Source organism: Phyllobates terribilis, unplaced genomic scaffold, assembly GCF_046119375.1.
Source record: "Phyllobates terribilis strain yellow unplaced genomic scaffold, ASM4611937v1 Scaffold_17__1_contigs__length_24005725, whole genome shotgun sequence".
Taxonomy (NCBI): Eukaryota; Metazoa; Chordata; class Amphibia; order Anura; family Dendrobatidae; genus Phyllobates; species Phyllobates terribilis.
In genome coordinates this window covers 12,566,496-12,579,986 of record NW_027362777.1, presented here as the reverse complement: position 1 = coordinate 12,579,986, position 13,491 = coordinate 12,566,496, and the positions used below count along the sequence as shown (strand labels likewise).

Here is a 13,491-nt window from a genome sequence, read left to right as displayed (position 1 = left end):
ACAAATAAAGCAAGTCATATCGAAGAAATTTTACCACAATCATGAAGTACAATATGTCACGAAAAAACAATCTCAGAATCAGGGGGATCCGTTGAAGCGTTCCAGAGTAATTACCTCATAAAGTGACAGTGGTCAGAATTGTAAAAATTGGCCTGGTCATTAACGTGCAAACCACCCTCGGGGGTAAAGGGGTTAAATAATGCAAGTGAAAATAAGGACTATAATGACTTTGTAGGTGAAGCTTTGGGTTTTGTTTTATCCCATAACACTTTTAAATTTCAGGACAAGTGGTTCCTTCAGCAGGCTGCAACTGCAATGGGTACCCCTGTGGCATGTGTTTTTGCCAATTATTCTTGGCTTTTTTTGAAGATAAATATGTCACCACTACCTCAAACCCATATATTAGACCAGTGTTTCCCAAACTCCATCCTCATGGCCCCCACAGGTCATGTTTTCAGGATCTCCTTAGTATCACACAGGTGATTGAAGTATCATCAAGGCATCCACAGCACACAAAGAGATGGCTCCTTACAGTCAATTCCTGAGATTAAGAAAGATCAATAACAATGATGACACATTTTCCAGACAAGCAAATGAACTCAAAAATAAATTTTCTTAGTCGAGGTTATCCATTACCCCTACTAAATGAACAGACAGAGTCAGTAAAAAAACTCAAAAAGATTTATTAAAACAGAAAGATAAGAAAAAGCAGAGTACCGTAGAGAGGTTAACTTTAACTGTCAAACACAAAGCAATGGATAAGGTGATCCATACAGCTATAAGACAAAACGGACACCTGATAGAAAGTGACAAAGAGCTAAACGAGAAAGCCAATAATAAACCCCTATCTTCATGTAGAAGTAGTAAACTGGGAGATTTAATAGTCAGAAACAGAACTGAACCCAATACAGGTAACTAGAGACACTTCAGATGCGGCAGCTGCTCGTTCTACCACCTGCAGATCACAGACAAAAGCTTCCGCTTAGGACCATTGACCTGACATGTGAAGGACTTTGTGTCATGTAGAACTAAGCATGTGGTATACGTCATCTTCCCATGTAAATTCTATAAGAAAGGTAAAACTATAAGACCTCTGTTTGTCTGATCTAGAGAACATTATCGCTCTATAATTGCTGGAAAGGGAGCTCCTCCACTTAGAAGACACATGCATGATTATCATAATGCTGATCCGAACAAAGTGTTTTGCAGGAATAGAAAAGGTCAAGTTCCCTCCACAATTTAGAAATCATCATGTGTTATTATTAAAACAAGAAGCAAGGTGGATTCTTACTTCTGCAGCCCAGGGTCCTTTGCGACTAAATGACAGATTGGATGGGCAACACGGTGACTCAGTGGTTAGCACTGCAGCCTTGCAGCGCTGGGGTCCCGGGTTCAAATCCCACCAAGGACAACATCTGCAAGGAGTTTGTATGTTCTCCCTGTGTTTGGGTGGGTTTCCTCCCACACTCCAGAGACATACTGACAGGGAATTTAGATTGACAGCCCCAATGGAATTAATAGTGGTATATAAGTGAGTAAAATAAATAAATAAAAATACATGTACGTGTTTTTTGTAATTACCTTTTAACATGTTTTTAAATTGCACAATGTGTTGCATGCACTGATAATGACAACTGAACTGTTGAAGAGCAGCTGCGCGTAACGGCTGTGATTCTCCCTCATTCTCCTGCACACTCCCTGTCCTCCACTCCGTTAGATCCTGTTCAAATGTATCCAGTGAGTGCCGCTTTTCTTCAATTTTGATGGATGCATTAAATAAGGCCAATGGCACCCCAACCCGAGCAAAGGAATGGGTCAGAGAGTAATTAATAGGACCCCTAACACATCCCCCCGCCTAGGTTGGTCAAGTATCACGTTCTGAGGACCACTTCCATTAAAATTGTTACCTTTTTCCCCCAAAAATACCAGCAGAAATTAAATATGTGGTGTACTTTAGGGCTGAGGCTTAATAGTGATTGCAATTTCAGAGTTAGAGTCACTGGGTTACCACGACAGAGAGGGGCCAGAAGACTGCGGTGTCTGGTTTCATGTACTTCTGCACTGGTTAAAAGTACTTCACCATCATATTCAAAAGTGCAGTTTTTTTCCTTGCTAGCAGTGCAAGGGTTAATCTATTTAGTTGAAGCTCCTGGAGCTTTCCTACCTGGATTGTCTCAGCTGTTCAGTGTTGGCCACTCCCCTCTGCTATATAAGCTCACCTCTGACACTTAGGTAATGCCAGGGTTAGTTCTTACTGCCTGGTTCTGGAGTTGGCAGTAGTAGTGGACAACTCCTTTAAGAAGATACAATTTTCAGTTAGAACATTTCCAACATTCTGAACATGAAAAAGGCTTCTCCCCAATGTGACTTCTATGATGTTTATTAAAAGTTGATTCCGTGTAAAACATTTCCCACATTAATTACATGAAAAAGGCTTCTTCACTGTGTGGGTTCTCTGGTGACTAAGAAGGCATGTTTTCTTCACAAAACATTTTCCACATTCTGAACATGAAAATGGCTTCTGCCCTGTGTGAATTCTCTGGTGTCTATTAAGATGTGATTTCCGGTTAAAACATTTTCCACATTCTGAACATGAAAATGGCTTCAGCCCTGTGTGGATTCTCTGGTGTCTATTAAGATGCGCTTTCAGTTTAAAACATTTTCCACATTCTAAACATGAAAATGCTTTCTCCCCTGTGTGACTTCTCTGGTGTGTAACAAGATTTGATTTATGGTTAAAACATTTACCACATTCTGAACATGAAAAAGGCTTCTTTCCTGTGTGAATTATTTGGTGACTTAAAAGATATGATTTGTTCACAAAACTTTGTCCACATTCTAAACAGGAAAATGGTTTCTCCCCTGTGTGAGTTCTCTGGTGTGTTACAAGACTTGATTTATGGTTAAAATATTTCCCACATTCCGAACATGAAAAAGGCTTCTCCCCTGTGTGAGTTATTTGGTGTCTATTAAGATGTGCTTTCAGGTTAAAACATTTTCCACAATCTGAACAGGAAAAAGGCTTCACCCCTGTGTGGGTTCTCTGGTGGTAATCAAGCTGTGTTTTCTGGTTAAAACATTTTCCACATTCTGAACAGAAAAAAGGCTTCTCCCCTGTGTGAAGTCTCTGGTGTGTAACAAGACTTGATTTATGGTTAAAATATTTCCCACATTCTGAACAGGAAAAAGGCTTCTCCACTGTGTGAGTTCTCTGGTGCTTAACCAAATCTGATTTCTGGTTAAAACATCTCCCACACTCGGAACATGCAAACCTATTCTCTGTCGTGTGAATTTTTTGATGTTTTAGAATACACTTTTTGAGGGGAAAAATATTTCCATATTCTGAATGTGAAAATGGCTTCTTTGCTTTAGGAGCAGTTCGTTTTTTAATGCTTATTTTGTGACTTCGATTTTCCTTAGTAATCGGTAATGAATCAGAAGACAGGACCTGTTTCAAATGATCAGATGACAGATCTTTGCTGTGAAGGGATGATGGTATATCTGGAGTAATGTCATTCACTTCAATTGTATCCTGTGGGATCTCAAGATCATCTGATTTAAAAATTGAAGAGGTCAGCTGTCCCTCTGATCTCCTGGTACAGTCATCTGCCAAGAATAAAACCAATTATTATTTTACAATAAAATATCCTTGAATTGTATATTTTTGAGCATTTCTACTTAAACTGTCTGTAAAAATGGTAATTTATGTAAAATATTGAATTATTCATCAAGACAATGACAGTTCACAGTCAATAGAAAACCTCATAGGATGAACCAGTGGATCGTAGTGTTCAACTGTTTGTTAATTCTGCCTCCCAAATATGGAATAAAAAGCCACCAAATGATGTTATGTAGGCAAAAATAATATCAATAAAAACTTCTACTCATCTCACAAAAAACAAGTCCCCACTCAGGTCCATCATCTGTCAATGGAAAACCAGAGGTTTCCACATTATTAGTGACTCAAAGGTTCTTGAAAAGCAACATGGCTTCCATAAACCAATCCAGCAATATCCGCTCTCCCAAAGTCAGATCTCCCCCTCACTTCTGAGCCTTGCAGTGCGCCCAAACAACATTTAGCATCCATGTATTTGACATTCCTATAGTGAGAGGAACCCACTTAATTTACGGTGTGTGTCTCCTGAAGCAAAATCTGGGCACTATGTGTAGGGTAATAAAATGGTATATTTGCAATTTTCTTTCTCCAACATCCACTGCGTGCTAATTTCCAGAAAGTGCCTGTGAAGTCAAAATAGTCACTACTCCTATAGATTATTTCACTGAGGGTTATAATTTCCAAAATGGAGTCACTTTATGGGGATTTCTACTGCTCTGGTTTTCAGCTATTTTGTTATTTTAGAGCTTCTGCAAAAGGTGTGTCCCATCTTCTCTGGGATCTGCTCCTGCGACATCTGCCTCTGTCACCAGGAGCCGCCTTATTCATCCTGCAGGCGGCGCTGGTGATGGAGGAGATGACAGAACCAGAAGCTCTGGGTGATGCAGGTTCTGTCCAGCCCTTGGCTCTGACCCGGCTACATGACTATTCTTCTTCCCATCTCACACCAAAGAACAGCAGGTAACACCATGGCCCAAGCCTAGGGGTGCAAGTCCAGATCCATGTAGAGGGGTAAAAGGGTGATGGGCAAGGCAATCCCTATTTTGGACACTAACTAGTGCAGTCAAAAGTTGTGAGTATAGACAATGACATCTATTGAAATGATCAAACTCAACAGTCTTCATCAGTAAATAGTAAATAGTAACTAGTGGTGAAACCTCTCTGGGGTAATTAGAGTATGGGGCTAGGTGGCTCTTAGCTATCTAAAGTATCGTAAGGGCACTTGGAAGAGGCAATGGAGACCTTTTTTTTTTTTTAAAGACTACCAGGGAGTTACAGACTCACATAAGTGAGGCCGGCCGATCCCACCACAATCAAACTATCACACAGAATTAAGCTGTAAAGAAAGATATGGAATAAAAAAATGTTACATCTCCAACAACGGACTTTATTCATTTATGGTGGACCACTGGAGCTACTATGAGTCCTGACCAGAAGAGTAGACAAAGTGTTAGTGCCCCCATTTCAGGAGAGATTGTGCAGTAATCTGAATTCCTTAGGATTGAAAACATAATGGAATTTATGATGTGGAGTGAATCCATGAAACCAGGGCTCGAGCCATGCCAACACATCTCCTGCAGGCGTGAATAAATGTATATTACATCCATCAGCCACGCACAGCTTAGAGATATATCATGGCACAGGTGTAATGTTTTTTATGTAGTTTATCACAATCCTATTTGAAGTTAGATGGTTTTAAAAGAAATTGTAAAGTCAGGATAAATGGAAACTCTGTTGTTATTATACAGAAATTCACACTTGGCCCTGCCCTCACTGCATGTTTAATGTTGTCGATCATAAAAGTGAAGTTTGGCCAGAAAGACTAGACCTGGTCTTGTAGGGACCATATGACGACATTCAGAAGCAGAAGGGAGAGAAGGCAGATTCATCCAATAAGATATCAGGATTCTAGGAAGCCAACTGGGGGTAGGTGGATCCCGCAGGTTGTAAATTCTATAGAAAAGGGCTTTCAATGCCCAAAGTCATTCGAACAGTTTTGGGTGAAGAATGTTGTGGTCAAGAGGTAAAATGGTCATCACATGATTGTGATACGGCCGGACTACACCACCGATAAAGCAGCCACAGCCGGTGACTGAGGAGAATATGTGACTTCTCTGCATTTAGTGGTTACTACTCACCTGGATGGTTATCTGTAGGAATCTCCTCTTTACACCGCTCATGACCCCTCACATATGTTTCTGTAGCATTAATATAGGTCAGATCTTCACCCTGAAACAAATATTGTAAAAGTCACAGACAGATGGAGAAGTCGCATCTATGATCAGCTCTAATCCTGCCATCTCCACCGTTCTCATTACACAAGTATAAAACATATAATACTGGTGGATAAAACAAGACTGAACACAAGACCTTCACAGCCGTCTACACATCATAGGGGAGATCTCATGACACCATCTCTCCATCTACCTGATGATCCTGAGGAACATTGGGATCTTCTTGCTTACAGTCCTGTGGAAGAAGAGGACGGGGACATCTCTCTGGTGTTGTCCTCTTACTGGATAGATCTGGAGGAAACACATACAGGGACTGAATTCATTCTTTACATACAGATAATTATAGGCCGTGTGTATTTAGTCCTATTACCTGGTGATGTGAGGGGCTGGGGAACCTCCATCATGACGTCCTTATACAGATCTTTGTGTCCTTCTAAATACTCCCACTCCTCCATGGAGAAATAAACAGCGACATCCTGACACCTTACAGGAACCTGACACATACAATGATACTGTCATCCCCCAATCCCTTCATAGCGTTACTGTATAATGTCCCAGCATTCCCAGCAGTGTCACCTCTCCAGTCAGAAGCTCAATCATCTTGTAGGTAAGTTCTAGGATCTTCTGGTCATTGATGTCCTCATGTATCAGGGGGTGAGGTGGAGGTCCTGTGATTGGGCTCAGGGGTCTTCCCCATCCCTCAGACACAGGGTCCTGACAGCGCTCACTAGAGGTCTTCTTCACTACTGTGTAATCCTGGTTATGGAGAGACAGATTAATAAATCTCACTCCAGACATTTCCAGAGTCCTCACCTCTCCAGTTCGTCCATCTGTTATTCCCATAGATAAGAATGATGTAATGTGACATCATCAGAATCTCTCACCTCTCCAGTAAGCCGGAAGAGGATCTCTAGGGTGAGGTGTAATATTCTCTCCGCCATCTTGTCTCTGTCCATATCCATCTTTGATGGGAGAATTAGGAAAATTCTCTTACATAGAAGATCTTCACTGAGAGGATCTGATATTGACCTGAACAAGAAGAAAATGAGCCGATGGAACATCATAAAAATCCTGTGTAATAATACAATTACTGGAGATAATAAGGGAAACATGAGGAGATTTATTATTTTACAGTATTTAGTTTTCTGCTTTACATCTAGTAATAAAACCTATATATTTTAGGCCACAAACAAAAATCAGTTTCTTCCTCGGAATCTGCAGCTGAACACGTTTCTCATAAACTCATCTTCCTTATTGCTAATTCTCGTCCCATTTACCGACACTGGAATCGGCATTAGCAATACTGCAGGAGATATTCATTACACGTGACATGAGAAATAACTACTTCATGATGAGGACGACACATTCATCATCTACTACGGCTCTAGAAAGATATTTGGCCAGTGTCCGTCACTGACTACATCTCCACCGGCCGTCTATATGAATGTTTCCCATCTTCCCCGGACTGTAATCTTATGTCACGTTAGATCTCATGTCTGATTCACACACAGAAGTTTGATGCTTTTATATATAATTTCACAAGCCCCTACATATAATAAACTTAAGTGCCTTTCATGTGGCACTAAAGGATGTTTACCCTAATAAATAAATGAAAAAAAAAAACTATTTTTTGTAACCAGGCAAGGTGAAGCAGACAACTGCGGGTTGATATCAGGCTCAGAACGATCCTGGTTATTGACCCTATCCAGCCTGAAAATACGCGCTTTGCCCACCTCTTCTCTATTGCCCTTGTGCGGTGGCAATTGGGGTAATGATAGTTGAGGTTGATGACAGCTGTGAATTGTCAAAAAACACATTTGGCATCAAGCCCTGGGGTTAGTAATGGAGAAAAAAATACACAGACAGAAAAAAAAAATTATTTGAAGAAAGACTCCCCGACACTCTTCCTGGTTCACCAATTTATTTTTGAAAAAAAAAAACCCATGCAGGTCCGACATAGTCCATGGCGTTCCCATGACGATCCCTGAATCCAACATCCAAAGGCTATGGAGCCTTGTTCAGAGGACAACGCTCTATAGGTCGTAGCAGCAGCCACTCCGGGGCCCACTGCATTCCACAAGACCTGGCAGCTCTGATGAGCAGTGACCTCAGTAACTACACCGCACATCAGAGTCACCAAGTCCTCTGTTTAATGGCCCCACACAGTGGCCCAGTGTCTAATGGCCCCACACAGTGGCCCAGTGTCTAATGGCCCCACACAGTGGCCCAGTGTCTAATGGCCCCACACAGTGGCCCACAGTCTAATGGCCCCACACAGTGGCCCACAGTCTAATGGCCCCACACAGTGGCCCACAGTCTAATGGCCCCACACAGTGGCCCACAGTCTAATGGCCCCACACAGTGGCCCACAGTCTAATGGCCCCACACAGTGGCCCACAGTCTAATGGCCCCACACAGTGGCCCACAGTCTAATGGCCCCACACAGTGGCCCACAGTCTAATGGCCCCATACAGTGGCCCACAGTCTAATGGCCCCATACAGTGGCCCACAGTCTAATGTGCCCCACAGTATCATGGCCCCATATAGTGAACTATAGTATAATGTCTTCCCCATATAGTGCACCACAGTATAATGGTCCCATGTAGTGCATCCTGGTATATGGCCCGTGACATTACTAATAGATGGGGGCACACAGGCAACATTACTAATATATGGGGGCACACAGGCGACATTACTAATATATGGGGGCACACAGGGGACATTACTAACATATGGGGGGCACACAGGGGACATTACTAACATATGGGGGGCACACAGGGGACATTACTAACATACGGGGGGCACACAGGGGACATTACTAACATTTGGAGGCTCACAGGTGACATTACTAATATATGGGGGCACAGGTGACATTACTAATATATGGGGGCACACAGGGGACATTACTAATATATGGGGGGCACACAGGGGACATTACTAACATATGGGGGGCACACGGGGCAGTAATACTATTTTGGGCACACAGGGGACATTACTAATATATGGGGACACACAGGGGACATTACTAATATATGGGGGCACACGGGACATTACTAATATATGGGGGCACACGGGACATTACTAATATATGGGGGCACACAGGGGACATTACTAATATATGGGGCACACAGGGGACATTACTAATATATGGGCACACAGGGGACATTACTAATATATGGGGGCACACAGGGGACATTACTAATATATGGGGGCACACAGGGGACATTACTAATATATGGGGGCACACAGGGGACATTAATATATGGGGACACACAAGTGACGTTACTAATATATGGGGGCACACAAGTGACGTTACTAATATATGGGGGCACACAAGTGACGTTACTAATATATGGGGGCACACAAGTGACGTTACTAATATATGGGGGCACACAGGGGACGTTACTAATATATGGGGGCACACAGGGGACGTTACTAATATATGGGGGCACACAGGGGACATTACTAATATATGGGGGCACACAGGGGACGTTACTAATATATGGGGGCACACAGTGGATGTTACTAATATATGGGGGCACACAGGGGACGTTACTAATATATGGGGGCACACAGGGGACATTACTAATATATGGGGGCACACAGGGGACATTACTAATATATGGGGGCACACAGGGGACATTACTAATATATGGGGCACCCAGGGGACGTTACTAATATATGGGGGCACCCAGGGGACGTTACTAATATATGGGGGCACACAGGAGACGTTACTAATATATGGGGGCACACAGGAGACGTTACTAATATATGGGGGCACATAGGAGACGTTACTAATATATGGGGGCACACAGGAGACGTTACTAATATATGGGGGCACACGGAGACGTTACTAATATATGGGGGCACACGGGGACGTTACTAATATATGGGGGCACACAGGGGACGTTACTAATATATGGGGGCACACAGGGGACGTTACTAATATATGGGGGCACACAGGGGACATTACTAATATATGGGGGCACACAGGAGACGTTACTAATATATGGGGGTACACAGGGGACATTACTAATATATGGGGGCACACAGAAGACATTACTAATATATGGGGGCACACAGGGGACATTACTAATATATGGGGGCACACAGGGGACATTACTAATATATGGGGACACACAGGGGACATTACTAATATATGGGGGCACACAGGGGGCATTACTAATATATGGGGCACACAGGCGACGTTACTAATATATGGGGGCACACAGGGGGCATTACTAATAAATGGGGGCACATAGGGGACATTACTAATATATGGGGGCACACAGGGGACATTACTAATATATGGGGGCACACAGGGGACATTACTAATATATGGGGCACACAGGCGACGTTACTAATATATGGGGGCACACAGGCGACGTTACTAATATATGGGGGCACACAGGTGACATTACTAATATATGGGGACACACAGGTAACGTTACTAATATATGGGGGCACACAGGAGACATTACTAATATATGGGGGCACAGGTGACATTACTAATATATGGGGGCACACAGGAGACATTACTAATATATGGGGACACAGGTGACATTACTAATATATGGGGGCACAGGTGACATTACTAATATATGGGGGCACAGGGGACATTACTAATATATGGGGGCACACAGGGGACATTACTAACATATGGGGGCACACAGACGACATTACTAATATATGGGGGCACACAGGGGACGTTACTAATATATGGGGGCACACAGCGGACATTACTAATATATGGGGGCACACAGCGGACATTACTAATATATGGGGGCACACAGCGGACATTACTAATATATGGGGGCACACAGGAGTTGTGGCCGCTGCAGGTGAATAGGGGAATATTATCATGTGGAGTCACAGGGGGAAAAGGGAGAATTATTACAGAGGGGAGGACATTACTCTCTGGGAGGACATTACTCTCTGGAGGACAGGAGGAAACCGCAATCACTGCACACACAGATAGGAATCGCAGGTGTGAATATGGACTATAGTGAGTGCGATAATAATGTGCACAGTGCTGCGGAGTATGGCGGCGATATAGAAGGAAGAGGAAGAAATAATTCACAAAGAGAATAACGAGAAGTCTGCACAGACCTCCAGCTGCAGAGCCACACCCCGGAAAAGGAGGAGCCACCTGGGAAAAAGGCAACCGAGCCGCCACCACATATATGGCTGCTCTGTGCGCACAGGAGCTGTGATGAGGTCACAGGAGGGGAGGAGTCAGGGGTCACATGATCAGGGGCCTCAGTGGATGCAGGACTCTGCTGTGCTGGTTGTCATGGTGCTGGATGAGCTGAAGTTTATGTGTGGGGTCAGGAGGGGTTTACAGTGTGGATGTAGCAGAGCCGCGTGTGTACGAGGTGTACGGAGCGGAGCCGCGTGTGTACGAGGTGTACGGAGCGGAGCCGCGTGTGTACGAGGTGTACGGAGCAGAGCCGTGTGTGTACGAGGTGTACGGAGCGGAGCAGCGTGTGTGTACGAGGTGTACGGAGCGGAGCAGCGCGTGTGTACGAGGTGTACGGAGCGGAGCCGCGTGTGTACGAGGCGTACGGAGCGGAGCCGCGTGTGTACGAGGCGTACGGAGCAGAGCCGCGTGTGTACGAGGCGTACGGAGCGGAGCCGCGTGTGTACGAGGCGTACGGAGCGGAGCCGCGTGTGTACGAGGCGTACGGAGCGGAGCCGCGTGTGTACGAGGCGTACGGAGCGGAGCCGCGTGTGTACGAGGCGTACGGAGCGGAGCCGCGCGTGTACGAGGCGTACGGAGCGGAGCCGCGCGTGTACGAGGCGTACGGAGCGGAGCCGCGCGTGTACGAGGCGTACGGAGCGGAGCCGCGCGTGTACGAGGCGTACGGAGCGGAGCCGCGCGTGTGCGAGGCGTACGGAGCGGAGCCGCGCGTGTGCGAGGCGTACGGAGCGGAGCCGCGCGTGCGCGAGGCGTACGGAGCGGAGCCGCGCGTGCGCGAGGCGTACGGAGCGGAGCCGCGCGTGCGCGAGGCGTACGGAGCGGAGCCGCGCGTGCGCGAGGCGTACGGAGCGGAGCCGCGCGTGCGCGAGGCGTACGGAGCGGAGCCGCGCGTGCGCGAGGCGTACGGAGCGGAGCCGCGCGTGCGCGAGGCGTACGGAGGAGCGGAGCCGCGCGTGTGCGAGGCGTACGGAGGAGCGGAGCCGCGCGTGTACGAGGCGTACGGAGGAGCGGAGCCGCGCGTGTAAGAGGCGTACGGAGGAGCGGAGCCGCGCGTGTACGAGGTGTATGGAGCGGAGCCGCGTGTGTGCGAGGTGTACGGAGCGGAGCCGCGCGTGTACGAGGTGTACGGAGCATGTATGAAGTGTATGGAAGCAACACAAGTTTTTTCTACAGACAGTTCTTCCTCTTCAGAAGGGAATTTGAATAGCTCCTCTGATAATATCTACAGGACTTGCAGACAGCAGATAAGGACATGGTGGGAAATTGCGAGTTTTGAAACTTATTTTCAGAGGAGAATCGTATATGGGGGTCTGAGAATCCCAGTCCTTCCCGATGCACATAGAGATGATGAGGCGTTTATGAAAGGTTGGGAAGATCTCCGGACAGCTCTGTACGGATGATTAATCACCTTCTCGAATATGAGAAGAACCTGTTACTGATGAATCAAAAATTAGAGAAAGAGATAATAGATATTCTACAGTTTGCTTCACAGCCTGATTTCGTGAATTTGGAGTTAAAATTACAAAAAATCTTGAAATATTTAATAGGGACATCAAAGAAAAGAAGCATCGGGAGTTTATATCAGATCTGACTTCGAGACAGGAGAGGTCTAAAAAAATAAATGCAGAGGGCAAAGATCAACAAGACCCAGGTTTGCTGACCTTTCGGGTACTGATCTATCGGAGTCTGATCGCGCTGTCAGTGGGCAGGGAGATTTTAGGTTAGGAATGAAGAGAAAGCGCGGATATAAAAGGAATCGGAGACAAAGGAAATTGTCCCTCTCTAAATCATTGGGGGGACAATTTGTGGAACAATTCAAAATTGTTTTCCAGAATCCCCCTCTCCTGCTTATTTTCATCTACATTAACCACTATGAGAACAGAACCAGTAACTCAGGGAGTGGAAAGCTCAGCCCACTATACCTGCTGTGTTTGGAAATATGATGTCAACGGGAACACCAATTGTCCCCCAAATGTCAGTAGCGACAGCTTTACCTGCAACCCCTATGAATATGACAACAACAATGCCATCAATAGGCGCCACTGGACAGACTTTCCCTTTTTTAGGGAACAAATAATAGACATAGAAAGTAATAATAGGTCTCTCTGTAATGATGATAATTTACAGATTTTCACTTAGTGACATACAGATAGGACTTCTAAGGAAAGGGCTGTCATTTACTCCAACCCCAAGGTTTGATCTCTTTGTATGGACGAAGGATGTCAACTTATTCGCCCGTAAACTGGCCTTGCATAAATATGCAATTAACCCCTTGATGACCGGAGCAGTTTGCATTTTTGATTTTTGCTCCCCTTGTTCCCAGAGGCATAGCGTTTTTATTTTTCTGTCAATATGGTCGTGTGAGGGCTTATTTTTTGTGGGACAAGTTGTACTTTTGCACGCCATCGCTGGTTTTATCATATCATGTACTGGAAAACGGG

The 13,491-nt window shown here is 45.1% G+C and overlaps 1 protein-coding gene across 1 annotated transcript; it reads right to left on the bottom strand.

Moving 5' to 3' along the window:
* Positions 1-667: 667 nt before the first annotated feature.
* Positions 668-11,028, bottom strand: LOC141176087 (uncharacterized). Its single transcript, XM_073660077.1, has 7 exons — positions 10,960-11,028; positions 6,735-6,879; positions 6,427-6,606; positions 6,221-6,344; positions 6,044-6,141; positions 5,755-5,845; positions 668-3,606 (listed from the first exon to the last, which is right to left on the bottom strand). Exons 2-7 carry the CDS (start codon positions 6,810-6,812, stop codon positions 2,417-2,419), a joined length of 1,761 nt encoding a protein of 586 aa, XP_073516178.1. The 5' UTR covers positions 6,813-6,879; positions 10,960-11,028; the 3' UTR covers positions 668-2,416.
* Positions 11,029-13,491: the final 2,463 nt, after the last annotated feature.

Excerpts from the sequence above, each read along its gene's own strand:
- LOC141176087 (XM_073660077.1), bottom strand. The coding sequence starts at position 6,812 with ATGGATATGGACAGAGACAAGATGGCGGAGAGAATATTACACCTCACC. Across the intron at positions 6,607-6,734 it reads TCTTCCGGCTTACTGGAGAG|GATTACACAGTAGTGAAGAA; the intron begins GTGAGAGATTCT and ends CTCCATAACCAG. Across the intron at positions 3,607-5,754 it reads TCCTACAGATAACCATCCAG|ATGACTGTACCAGGAGATCA; the intron begins GTGAGTAGTAAC and ends TATTCTTGGCAG.